Source organism: Montipora capricornis, chromosome 5 (genome assembly GCF_036669925.1).
Source record: "Montipora capricornis isolate CH-2021 chromosome 5, ASM3666992v2, whole genome shotgun sequence".
In the NCBI taxonomy this organism is placed as follows: Eukaryota; Metazoa; Cnidaria; class Anthozoa; order Scleractinia; family Acroporidae; genus Montipora; species Montipora capricornis.
The window spans coordinates 7,460,509-7,474,044 of NC_090887.1; the positions used below are offsets into that span (position 1 = coordinate 7,460,509).

A 13,536-nucleotide genomic window follows, 5' to 3' on the forward strand; every position below is an offset into this window, starting at 1 on the left:
ATGATAACACCAACACGAATCTGATTGTATGTTGTAAGACGTGTCAGAACCAGAATTGAAAAAAAACTGCTTTTGAATCTTTGGTTTTTGTTCTCTTCTTTATGAACTTATCAGATATGTCTAGAGATGCAAGATAATGAGATCCATGTTCTGTATGATGCCATACATTTTCCGCTTACCCTTCTCCTTGATAACTGAGAAATCTACAAAAGTGTCCCTGAAGTTACGGTAAATGACAAGCCTAAAGAACTCTGATAACCCTGACTTTAAAACTACTTAGCCTATAATAGCGAATTTTACACCAAAGGGAAAACTTTGTGAAATCGATTTTTGAGCATGTAACTCGTGAGCAGCATTCCTGGAGATGTGATGTGTGATTATTAAGAGTCTGACTCCAAACAGCATTACATTTCTCGTAAAAAGTTTACCAAACATACCTTGACATGCACATAGCAGTCAGTGCCACACGGGTTGGTCTCTTGGAGGTCTACAGGACTCTAACCACAACACAACAAGGATAAGACAACAACATTTATTTCAAGTCACTGAAAGTGTGGACTAATGCAATAGCGAGGAAACACGAATTGATACAAGTTAGACAAAGTGTAAGGTGAATTTGTAAGAATAGAAGACCATTAAAATGAAACTGCACTATTCAATACACGAACATCCTTTAAAGAGACTTCTATATGTGACTTAAAAAAATCAATAATAGTCCAAGCCTAACCCATCAAAACATTGATCAATAAAAAGTAACATGCATAAGCTTTAAACCTGATAAAACACTCCTCCTTAGAGTTCTTTATATAAAGAATAGCAATGAGGCCGGGCTTGTTTTTCTTGGATGCTAATGTCTTCCCATCACATTTTGAACCTCGTTTGGACTCCCAAGGAACATGCTTTTTGAGGATTGTTTATAAGCCGTTTAAAAAACTCGCAGCATGTGTTTCATTAGGTCTAAAAGACTTTGCTGCGCCTCATGTTTTTAAACCACATAAAACGCTGCTGTTCGTTTTTTAAACACTACATAGACATACAGGTACATACTGTACCTTTCGTTTTATCTGTGTTGGGAGTGTTCGCCAGCCTGGAAGATAAATACCATCAGCTTAATTACATGTATTTACAGACACCATGTCGTCAAGACACTTTTAGATATATAATTATTTATAAAAATCTATTCTATTATAGAGTAACTGAAGAATGCAGGTCCATTTTTGAAGCAGTATCCTTGGCATGGAAAATGGCTTGCCAGAAAAAGAGTCAATGTTTAAGGAAGGAATAAAGTTTCTCATTGAGTGAAATTTAACGTTTAAAGATTGCATAAGGTATATCTTTGAGTGGCTTGGAGGTTCTGCGGCTTGTCATTATTTTGATTACCTAGCCACTCAGCCATTGAAAAAGTGACCCTGTATATAATAGTTTAGTCAAACCCATGGACTTCAATGAATGAGACTTAACACATTTTACTCTGTCCAACACCAGATGATTGTACTCATTATAGGGCCAGAAGGGGGGAGGGGAGGGGAGGGGAGGGGAGGGAATTGGATAGTCGACAATACATTAACCCATTGACTCCCAGGAGTTCCCCATTGAAGAGTGAAATCGTCTGGCGTTAGACAATATAAGACTGGCCGGTTTCGGCCGGGTTTGGATGTCAAAGGGTTAAGTAGAGTAAACTTTTGATTGTTTAAAATCTGCATTAAATTAAAATAGCTTACCATGCATAAAACAGTCATACTTGTAGCAACGTCGACAGAAGAGCATATGAAAGGAGTGAAGACTCTGTTCCCTTGAAACAGATTGTGCTTTGGGGCTAAAAAAATAAGGAATAAGGAAAAAAAATAAAGAAAGAAAACAGTGCTATAAAGACTGTCAATCAAAGGGGTAATTTTTACTTTGGGCCAAAACGTAAGACTGCCATTTCTCCGCCTTGCTAAGACTGTTGAACGTCATCTTAGAATATTAGTCATGCACGGACAAATTCGATCAAGATGAGGTGAAGATCTCTTTTCAATATTATAAAAAATACTATTACAATTGTATCTCAAGAAAACTGTATGAAGCAATCACTCAAACCATAGAATTTAACGGATCACACAGCCGAATAAATTGGCTAAGTAAAGTGAACATGTAGGAAGCAACTGAGAGATATACAATGTAAAATGATAATTATGTAATTGTAATATTAAAAAAATTGTAATATAAAACTTGAAATATTTAATTTTGCATGTCTGGCATTTTTTAAAACCATACCTGTCGTGTCTTGGGTTTGAGCTATACTACTACTGTGTACACAGTGAAATGCATGGCATATTCTCCACAACATGCTTTAATCAACCGAATCAGGTTCTAACTATTTAAAATGATATGTACCAGGTTTATTTCGGTAAGGGACTATGTACTTTATATCTGATTGTGGTCACCGTGTGTTGACCAACTCTTACAATCACTTCCAGCTTACAACCAAGTTAAAGAATAAAACACTGCAATACCTGTCAATATTTGGAGTACATTCTGGTGGTAATTCGCCATTTTTACGCTCTAATATGTTCTTATACCTGCAATAAATTCCAACAATTTGACTTGAGTGTAACAATAATACTATTTTGAATGTCATTCGATCAATGTGCTTTTCTACAAGTTTGGAGCTACACATTAAACAATCATATGGACAGAAATAAGTACATATACAATGTACATAGTCAAAACAGTTTTATGATGTCGTGCATTTCCACAAGTTTCATGTCAGAATTTTAACAAAATTAATTTTGTTTACCTCCGATTAACTTCTACTCCTTGTAAACCCTTGTCAGGAAACAGAGATGCTATTGCATCAAACAGCTCACCATGCTTCTCTGTCTCATCAGTTGGTTTGCCTTCACGTTTTGGTGGAGATTCTGCAAATACTATTGTTGGGGAAGAGATCTATCATTTTTTAAAATCTTTTTTACAGTCTGTGGTTTCAATAACTACATGTACCCACAACCAATGAAAAGCGTGAGCTACCTTTCTCCCTAAACTGAAAAGACAGGTTTTTCCAAACTTAAAGTGGTACTATGATCAAAAAATTATTTCCTTTTTTTCTTCAGATTTTGAAAGTGTGTTTGCTTAACACCTAACTGGCAAAATTTTGAGCTTTGAGTTTTATCCAAAGGCTGTTTATTTTGAGTGTAAGTTTTGGATTTCACGGTCCGCCATTACTCACGTTCAAAACTGACCGATTGGACCTCAGAGGGTTGGATCTAGAGAAAATGACGTCATTTACTCACTAGCTTAACATTTCAGGGTGTAAACGCACTTTATTATATATGCAAAACACGGGCTCAAGAGTCTGAAAGTCCGATCTCCCGTACTGCATATTACAATTCAGCGTACACACGCATTGCATTCTTAAACTAGTGAGTCTTTGACTTCATTTTCTCCTCGACCCAGCTCTCTCGAGATTTTAAAGTTAGTAATGGCAGACCAATAAATAAGAAAATTCCAGTTAAAATAAACAGGTGTCTCTTTAAAATCAGAACTTAAAACTTGGGTCAGTTAGTGTTTAGTTAACATAGTTTTGAAATCCAAAGAAAAAAAGAATTATTTTTTTGGGCGTAGTACCACTTTAAGATTAATGGAAGGGACATGACAAACCCATTGACACCTCAAATGCCCTAGGACACCCCTTGTTAACAAGTAAAATTGTCTGGCGTTAGACAGAGTAAATACATCTTATTCGATGGTTTAACATATAACATGCGCGGACATTTTGTGAGTCACATAATCTTTTTCCAAGCCCCGCAGGGGCCAGGAAAAATACGAGCAATGAGCAAAATGTCCGCGAGTATTATAATGTTAAGAGATTTATTAATCCACTAAAAAAAGGGTGTTATTTTGCTTCAATTTAATTTGATAAGGGTGTTTTAAAAAAAATGCATCAACTGTTCTTCAGGGTGCGTGCGAACGATGTGAACAGCACAAAAAGCCAGCCAAAGACTCTTTATTTGATGGGATATACAAAATGATGAGTGACAAGCGATGACAAGCTAAATTCTCAGGCTTTGCATCTTGTTGAAAACAACTTGTTTCATTGAAAAACTCCCTTCCATCCGTATTTGCTCTGTTCTAAACCTGTCAAACTGGGACACTACAGTGTAATACCATCTCATATTTTGTGTATTCTCTTGGCCAAATAGGGTAAAATGGTGTAATAGTGGAATAATAAAATCTGTTAAGTTTCCCTTCCAGGGTTCAATGGGTTAAAACTGATCTTGACAATGAAAACATGAAGTTGTCTATTAGCAAACATGATCATCCATTTTGATTTTGAAATATGGCGCTTGGCATCGTTCTTTCAAAAATAACATGCGCCTAGACTGTTGATACAGTCCGTCACTCTTCTCAAACCAACCGCTAACTTCAAATTCTCTTGAAACCCCTACATTATTAAGTACCGGTAAGTGGTAAATATTATTGTTAAATTCCAGTTTCAAATTGAAAACCAGGATAATTTGCAAGAAGCTCTTCTAGGTTCTCTGAGTGCACATAAAGTAAATAAATTTGGTTTAACCTATTGACCTCTGGGAGTGAGATTTTACTCAATCCAAAGCCAGATGATTTTGCTCAATAACTGGGGGCATCCTAGGGCATTTGACGTGTCAATGGGTTAATGTAGTTAAATTACAATTTAACTTAGTTAACAATGATCGACCAAGCATTGGCAATGTCTTGGGATAGTTACTGGTATCTTATGTTTTGGATAGCAATTTGTTTGCATTGGATTGTGTAAGCGTTACAATTTAGCATTGCGTTTAACAGGGTCTTTTAGTGTTGTATTGGCGTTATTTTTAGCATTGAGTTTGTGTTGCATTCGACCATGTCTCCCGAGTTCCAAGGATCGTGCTTATCTTCAGAGCATGTGTTCTGCAGCTTTGGTTGCTACGGTTTGTCCTCTAGCAACAGTCAGCGATCGTACTCTCAGCGTAGCAGTAGTTGGCATTTTACAGCATGGTTAGTGGAGCAATTTTGTTGTTTCAGTGTAGTTGCTAGATTTCCCTTCCCTTATAGGTTTGTTATTACTACTATAGAAGTGGTTGTTAGCTTGGACACGTAGGTGGTTCCATCTGGGAAGGGGTTGTGTTACTGGCCAACGTCTGTGGTGTTTTTTTTTTTAACGTTCGCGGTGTGCTAGGGCACCTGACCTCCACTTGCAACAAATGTTGTTAACACTGATTTTCACAACTACATTGTACAATTTACCGTACTAACCTTCAGTAGAATCTTTTTCCTCATCCTTTCCTGGCTCACTATCTGTTTTCTGGTTGGTCGATTCTTTCTGTTTCTTTAAAACTTCCACAAGTTGAACAAGTAGATCATCTGTAAGGGCTGCTTCATCAAACACTGTGCAAAAAACAGTTTATGGGACATCAATATTAAATCTCCATCCTTATAACCATGGAAATCTTTGCTTTCTTATTAGTAGCTGGTTTGTAACAAAGATTCCAAATTGCCTTGATTTACATTAATTGTTAATTTCAGTTTACAGTGTTCCCAATCAGTGCTCCAGCACTAGAACGACTAGACACTTATTACTAAATAACGTTCCTTTCCTTTACCAAATTTGAGAGTTTGTTTAGACACGATGACTGTACACCAAAATAATATTATCCATGACCTGATTGTTGTCACAATAATGGGAAAATTAAATATGATATGGCAACAAACAAGTCCCAATTTCTACATGTACTTTGAAAACTGCCCCAATCAAAATACCCAAAACTTTGAGTTTTGGCTCTTTTAAGTAGAGTTTATGTTAATAATAAAATAATATTGTAATTTCCAACAAAAGTTTCAATGGTACTAATAAACTGTGATTTTAAAGAACACACAGCCCTGTGTACTTATAGAGAATTCTCAGCCTTTGCTGTTGCTTTATATGAGTTACCATGATCTGGAGTGTTATGAACTCTTCCTTCATAATTCTTAATGAGTTCCTCAATGAATGAGCCATCCTGATCCAACACCTCTTCTCCCATATAAGGAATGTTATGAAGAACCGTCTCATCTTCGACCTGTCAAGACAATGTCTGAATGAATGAATTGTCAACATGTGTAATATGTATCCACTGCCTCTGCCCATTTGGGATTCTTAACAGTAACTGTTGTTGTTCTTGCTGTTGTGGTTGCTCTGTTCTGTCATTTTGTTGACCGTGTTTTACTGGCCTTGAAAAGCCCCTATGGGGGAGTGGTCAGTTAAGGTCTCAGTAAAGGTAAATTTGGGTGTCTCGCTCAAATTTCTTGTGTTTGCAAATCTTGAATCGGTGGGCTGTGAAGTATGTCCCCCCCCCCCCCCCCAAAAACAAAAAAAATCTGAAAAATTAATTTCAAAACTGCTAAAATTGCTTTTCTTTGTTTCCCTTCATAATATGCACGCAAAAAATGATTGAGGTATGATGTCAATCGCATGTGAAAGAATTGGGTGTCAATTGACAGCCTAATCATTCACAATCTGCCACCTTAGCATGTGCCTGAACGCTGATTGGTTTTAAAGTAGGGGGCGAAGTTATTCAGCAGACCATGAACTACAGGCAAAATCTTTAAGATTGATTTTCTAGGGCTTTATTTTGACGCCAGTATTGCAGTATTGGAGTGCACTCATCTGTGACAAAGATGCCACAAAGTGCAGTTGTTTTCACAATAAAGTGAAGGGACAGGAGTTCTGCAGCAGACTTGGTCGTCCTGAGTTTGAGGCCTCAAAACTAAAAGGCAATATTAAATACCAAAAAACTAAAACTTTATTCAAATAATTTAATCTATTAGCATGATACATTTATATAGTTTGACATGATACAAAAAGGACTGGCGCGACAATTCTTTTTTCTGCGGACACCTCATTTTCCTTTACCGAGACCTTAAAGTACACCTACACTCAAATATTTTTCGTTCCTAATATAAATCTCCCCATCCAAAGCAAACATACATGTATGTCACCATTGCTACCCAGAATTTTGCTTTTTCTGTGCTGTGCTAGCCACGTGAACTTGGCAGAACCAACAGTAATTTGGACCCAGGGCCTCATACGAAAGACATGGGTGTATTCTTGATTTTGCATCACAAACTACTTGCTTTCCCGTTATCAAAGAAATTCCACGTTGCAAAGCAGTTTGTGACGTAAAATCGAGAATAGACCCATGCTTCTCACAACACGGTCGTGGGTCCAAATTCCTGCTAGTTTTTGATAACTTTGCATGTCTTGCCCAGCAGATAAAAAGTGAAGTTTTGAGGTACATGTAATGGTGAAACATGTTTGCTTTCGGTGAAGAGATTAATTTATTAATAATTTAATTAACCCATTGACTCCCAGGGGTTCCCCATTGACGAGTAAAATCGTCTGGCGTTAGACAGAGTAAAATACTCTCACTGGCGTTAGACAGAGTAAAATACTAAGTCTGGCCGGTTTCAGCCGGTTTGGACATCAAAGGGTTAATTATTAATTTATTATTTGAGTTTAGGTCCATCTCAAGTATGTATTGTATTGTATTGTTTTAGTTTAAGATGATACTGTAGTGCTGCGTTGGTAGTGAGTGAAACACAAGAGTAAGAAACTGTTACACTCTTTAAAATTAATGTCAGTTAACAAACCTTTACCAACTTGTTTGACAACATGAAATTCTCACTTTTTTGATTTACTGGTCTAGCATTGCTTGTGTTCAAAACATAGAAACTGGGCCTTGAGTTGGTTAATGAGGCTAAATGAGTCATGTGAATGTGGCATCCAGCGTTCTCGCACCAAATGGGCAAGCCCTTATTTGGGGGGCACCCTGGAAACGTATCTGGTCAGGTAAGTGTTTTTTCCACTGGACCGTGTTCCAGTGTGACAGCACCAGTTAGCAGCTGGGGTGGTTCCCGCTTGCGAGTTGCCAGGGATGTCACCATGCAAATTGCCTGGATCATAAACAAGCCCCTCCCGGCTAATTTATAAGGCACCAGTTCCCAAACTCATCAATAATTCTTGATTGGCAATGAGTTTAAAGGAGAGATAATTTTTGATAAAAGCATAGCTTGAAAACTTTACAGAGGACTTTAGTTACCATGTAATTTTGTTGAAGTGGGGACCAAGTAAAGTACTGAGGTAATGGTTGAACTGCATATAAGGTCCTTAGCACTGTATGCTGGGTACTATGACCAAATCCACTATAAACAGAGCACTAAAAAAAACCAGATAAATGGAAGAAAAACATTAAAAATCACGTTTATCATGATATTCAATGTAAAATGACAGCATGCAAAGCTTATTGTAAGGGCATGTGAAATCCATTTTACTGCTGTCCCCAAGTTGCTAGACAAAAATAAGTGGTCAGTGATTGGTTTGAAGGCGCAATTGCGCAGTAGTACCATACATTACACCTGTGGTCTTTGTTATGGCAACGTGAGGAGAACCGTCCTCCAGCGCGGTTTGCAGCAAGTTTGTTTTGGCATCACCCCGCCAATTTCCCTCCTTTAAAAAATTCCTGGCATGGGGGCCCGTGGCTGCCAGTCACGCGGCATTATTCCATCTTGGCGCTGCTGCCTTGCCAAGGGCTGGACATACATGTACCGATAAAGACCAAGATCTTGTCATGATCAAATTGAGATCTTACATTATTTATACCGATAACTTCGAAAAAGATAACGTGACTTCTTAATAGGCCATTTCCGAGTTCATGTCTGCCTGCTCTTCAAAGCGAGTCTAAGTGCGAAGTGTTTGTGACTGTAATTAGTTCAACTTCACATATGAATGAAAAATAATTTTCAATTAACAAAAACTTTGCACTTAGACTCGCTTTGAAGAGGAGGCAGGCACAAACTCGGAAATGGCCTATTCTCATGATATAAAAATTGAGCATGCAAGTGGGGTCTAGACAGGAAAAAGATTGAAACATTTGTGTATTTATTTTCTGTTTGTTGGGGACAAGGATTCATGGCCCATTGGCCAGTTGGGATTAACAACTGCGTGACTTAAAGGAGGTTGGATGCCTGGGATATTTGGGGGTCAAGAATACTAAAGATAAGTTAAAGTTACTTCACGAAGTTGTTCATAACATTTTTTAACCGCAAATTTCCTTGTTTGATAATATCACTCTTTAGTATAATCACACTGGCGATTATTGAAAATTATTTGTGATGATTGGGTGCACTTGAGGTGATTTATTATGCGACAATCACCTACGCGGTTTTTTTAAAATGGCAACAATCCATTTTTTCGAGGTGACAGATGAACAAATTATTTTTATTGTCTTAAAGAAAATGCCTATTTTTCAAATAATCAACTAACGTAATTATACTATTAAAACAATAATTATTTAACTCAGGCTAGGTGAATATCGGTGAACAAAAACCTCAACTTTGTCTCGGTTTTTATTCACTGATATTCACCTCCCTTCCGACCCTAGTCTTCGGCAAATAATTGTTAAATATTACGAAAGGTAAAAGTGATCCTAACACCTATTTGGACAATTTAATTAATGGAGACATAGTTTTTCAGTGAGTGATTAAATGGAGACATAGTTTTTCAGTGAGGGATTAACCCATTGACGAGTAAAATCGTCTGGCGTTAGCCAGAGTAAAATACTAAGTCTGGTCGGTTTCGGCCAGTTTGGATGTCAATGGGTTAAGCAATTGTCTCTTAGAGACATCTGAAATATTCAGATGGCTTTAACGGGATTTGAACCCATGTGATGCTGGTGCAATGCTGGTGCAATGCTGGTGCAATGCTCTACTGAGCTATGCATCCACTCAGTTGGGAGCAGGCCAATTTGTTGGGCTCATTTGTTCCTTTGATACACATGATTAGTTGTTCAGATATATTGCTCCTGAATAAAATCAAGCAACAGTACTGATGCATTTGGATATTGCAGGAGTCAAAGTGAAACCATTTAGAAAGTTAAAACTTCTATGATAGTTATTATAGTTATTAGTGATAGTTATTAGTGATTATTATTATCATTGATTTAGATACAGTACTTTTCTTGTGGAGGGAAGCTGTTCAGCTGGTGAAATGCAGGGAACAACTTGTTTTTCGCCTCTCTGGGTTTCCCTCCTTTTCAAAAGTAGTTCCTTTAGGTGTTGTTGGTTTCCTGTGAAACAACGCTGAAAAATAGGAAAACCTTAAAGCAGGAACTGCATTCCAGGAAAGTTTTGCAGATTCATTCAACCATTACCTATACATTTTGTTTTGGCACTAACAAGGAGAATCTGATTACAAATCAGGGAATTCTGTTTTAGAGATAATTTCCTATAGGTGATATTGTGTTGTGAAGACATTATACATGTAATAGATGCTGGTCTCCCTTTATTAAACAGGACATAGTTTTTAGTGGATGTAAAGAGTTGAGACACTCGCTGTTATAAACGGTACAACGCGTGTCATCCAAGTCAACGCATCCCCAACCCCCCTCCCCCCCCAAGCAAAGTTGTTCCCCCCTACATTTGCCATTCAAACTAAAGGGTATCAACATTGAAAAAGGGGGGAGGGGAGAGAGGGGCGTTAAGACTTATCTTATGAAGTGCAAGGTGAGTTTAAGGAAGAAGTGAATTTTCGATGCAGTGTCTCAATCTTTTTGCAACTGCTTGTCTAGTTGATTTACCTTCGTATTGCCGTGTTGTCTATTTGTTTTTTGGGGCGAGACCTTGCATATATGACAGTTGTGTTGTAAGCTTTGAGGATAAGTTTGTTTAGTTCGGATAGGTTTGTGTAGTGAGGAATGGTGTTTGAAAATGTGCTTTTTTGAGGCATGCTGAAATTAACATAATTGGTAATCAATTTGGACGAAATTGGGAGTAAACTTCTTTTGCGCTACAGGTAGTCATTATCACAATCTTTGACGATAACAAACACAGTTTTGTGTTGGTGGGACGTCAAATTTGGTGTTAACAGCGTCAATGCATTGTAAGAAGTCTTAGTTGAAATCAGAGCGCACGCAGTAAGCATGCGTAGATGGTACCCATAACGTTCTGTTTACATAAATAGTACCTAGGGATATGGGTGTTGTGCTTCTACTGCTGTATGATAAAAGGACGAAGTTCTTTGTGGAAATTCAGTCTTTCACTGCATTCTGCAGTGGAATCTGTTTTTGAAAACATTCCCAAAAACAGTCTGGTTGTCAGTTACCCATGAGGTAGGATCGATTTTCGTACATACACGTGTCTGTTCAGTCAATAGTAACCTGATGTACATGTACTTCCGTGGGTTGAATTCCCGGAACACTCAGTCTTTTTTAAAGGAGATTCGGAAAAGTGCAAAATGTTTAGCTAGTTCCGTTGTAGAATAAATGAACGGTTTTCTGTTACTAGCGTGAAGCACAGATAATTTAATGCTTGCGTCATCGGTCAACGGTCTACGGTCTACAGTAGAAGTAATGAAATCTTATCTACTTCTTAATGTTTTTCGAGTGTAGACCGTTGGAATTATGTAGACCGTTGCGAAAAGTTCTTTTAACCGCCTGTTGCTTTTGTCATCACGAAAAGTCTACCTCAAGTTGATTTTTTCCATTTGCACGTGTTACATGTCAATGAGCAGAAAAGGGATATATTTTTCGGACGAAAATGTACTTGTGCTTGTTACGATGTTTGTGTGACATGGTGACGTATTCATAAGTTAATAAAAGACTGACAAGCTTATCATTTAATAACCTGTTTATTTCTTTGTTTTGCACCGTTCTTTACCTTCATTACCTTCATTACAGACATTGATAACTCTTACAAGGAATAACAGCGTTTCAGTATTTCGTTCACTTACAAATATTTTGAATTTTAAGCCTTTATACAGAGAGCTTGTTCTTTGAAGAGATTATATTATCAATAATAGTGTCACTGCTCATAGCATGAAGTGTACACATGATCAGTACTCTTTCAACAAACTTAGGTTATGTTATTGTGCATTGCTTGGGGCTAGAATTTGCGTTCTACTAGAATTGAACTCCTTCTCAATCGGATTAATATGACAACTGCCAACCGGTATTGAAAATAATTTTGCACACACACTAGTTTGAATGGCAAAGGCAGATGGGACCAATGCCGTCCTTCCTGTGACACAGTTCCATACTGGACAGTTTTCTTGGATTAATAATTTGGAATGACTCTTTCCACCTCGCCTAAACATTTTGGGAAACTTTCGATGGCTGAAATCGGCAAAATCATGGCGAAAAACAAACGTTGTCCACACTTACTCGTCGAAACGACATGTTTCATATTATAAATAGAAAGACGTAATTTGCACTAATTTTCAACTTTATTTTCATCAATTACTCTAGAACTCAATTAGAATGCCGCAACGACTATCCCAGTTCAAACTCCATCTTTTTGCTTTCCATTGATACCTTTGCTGAACCTAACAACCGTTCGTTTAAGTCGCCATGATGAATTATACGCAACAACCATCGATACAAGCAATTGCAAAAAGAGTTGAGACACTGTTATAAACGGTACAATGCGTGTCATCCAAGTCAACGCACCCCCAACCCCCCCTTCCCCCCCAAGCAAAGTTGTTCCCCCCTGCATTTGCATTTGCCATTCAAACTTAAGGGTATCAACATTGAAAAAGGGGGGAGGGGAGAGAGGGGCGTTAAGACTTACCTTACGAAGTGCAAGGTGAGTTTAAGGAAGAAGTGAATTTTCGATGCAGTGTCTCAACCTTTTTGCAACTGCTTGTAACTAGCTAGCTAGCTAGATAGATAGAGTATTTTTTTACAATGGCATAAGAAATATAATCTGTAACACTATTTAAAAATATACAGTCAATAAATATCAAGATGTAAATAATTCTAATAAAGCTATATTAACAAGATAAATATAATAACAATAGGTTATTAGAAAACACAAAATCAATTGTATTAAAATATACATATAAATGCTTAATTGTACTATAGTTCACATATAAGTACGTACAGTTTCCCTTTCCTGTTAAATATTGAAAGTATTCCAGAACATTTACGTATAATTTACAAGAAAACTGTTGAAGCCAAGTTTTAAACTAACTTCATATAGCTAAATCTAAGGTAATGAGATTAGCCCACATTAACTTGCAAGCTAAAAAGCTAAGAACTTCATTCTTCACACGCGCATATGCAGAGCTCGAGCGAGGCACATTTTCCAGTTCAAGGATAAAACTTACCTTAACGGCATCAACTTTCTCCACTTGCTTAGACTGTCGAAGTTTCAAGTATTCTAAACGAGCAACGCGTTTTAAATCAAGTTCCATAACCAGATAAACTTAGCTTTGAAGAACCAAGCGGCGGGAACCACGTTTTGACAACAATGCCGAACAAACGAACAAATCCTTTGGCGAAGATCTTCGGGAAATGCTCGGCGTCGGCAAAAAAGTACGGTTGGTGTACTTTTATATGTAGTGTTTGATGTTGAAGCTCAAGGATATCAAAATGGAAGTAACCCTATTGGAGTACTTGGTGTAAGACCTAACTATTATGTCCCCAGTTACACCCATACACTGAGACCTAACTATTATGTCCCCAGTTACACCCATCAGTACACTACCTATGATCTCTTCGAATATAA

General features: G+C 37.5%; 1 protein-coding gene across 1 annotated transcript in view; it reads right to left on the reverse strand.

Moving 5' to 3' along the window:
- The window catches only part of LOC138049316 (histone-lysine N-methyltransferase EZH2-like), a 26,385-nt gene extending 12,991 nt beyond the window's left edge, over window positions 1-13,394 (reverse strand). Inside the window, exons 1-10 of the mRNA XM_068895539.1 lie at window positions 13,136-13,394; window positions 9,988-10,113; window positions 8,076-8,192; window positions 5,930-6,056; window positions 5,254-5,385; window positions 2,780-2,909; window positions 2,496-2,561; window positions 1,722-1,816; window positions 1,053-1,087; window positions 438-497 (exon numbers count right to left, since the gene is read on the reverse strand). Of these exons, the coding sequence (XP_068751640.1) occupies window positions 438-497; window positions 1,053-1,087; window positions 1,722-1,816; window positions 2,496-2,561; window positions 2,780-2,909; window positions 5,254-5,385; window positions 5,930-6,056; window positions 8,076-8,192; window positions 9,988-10,113; window positions 13,136-13,222 (975 nt within the window). The 5' untranslated portion in view covers window positions 13,223-13,394. The remainder of the gene's footprint in view (window positions 1-437; window positions 498-1,052; window positions 1,088-1,721; window positions 1,817-2,495; window positions 2,562-2,779; window positions 2,910-5,253; window positions 5,386-5,929; window positions 6,057-8,075; window positions 8,193-9,987; window positions 10,114-13,135) is intronic.
- Window positions 13,395-13,536: the final 142 nt, after the last annotated feature.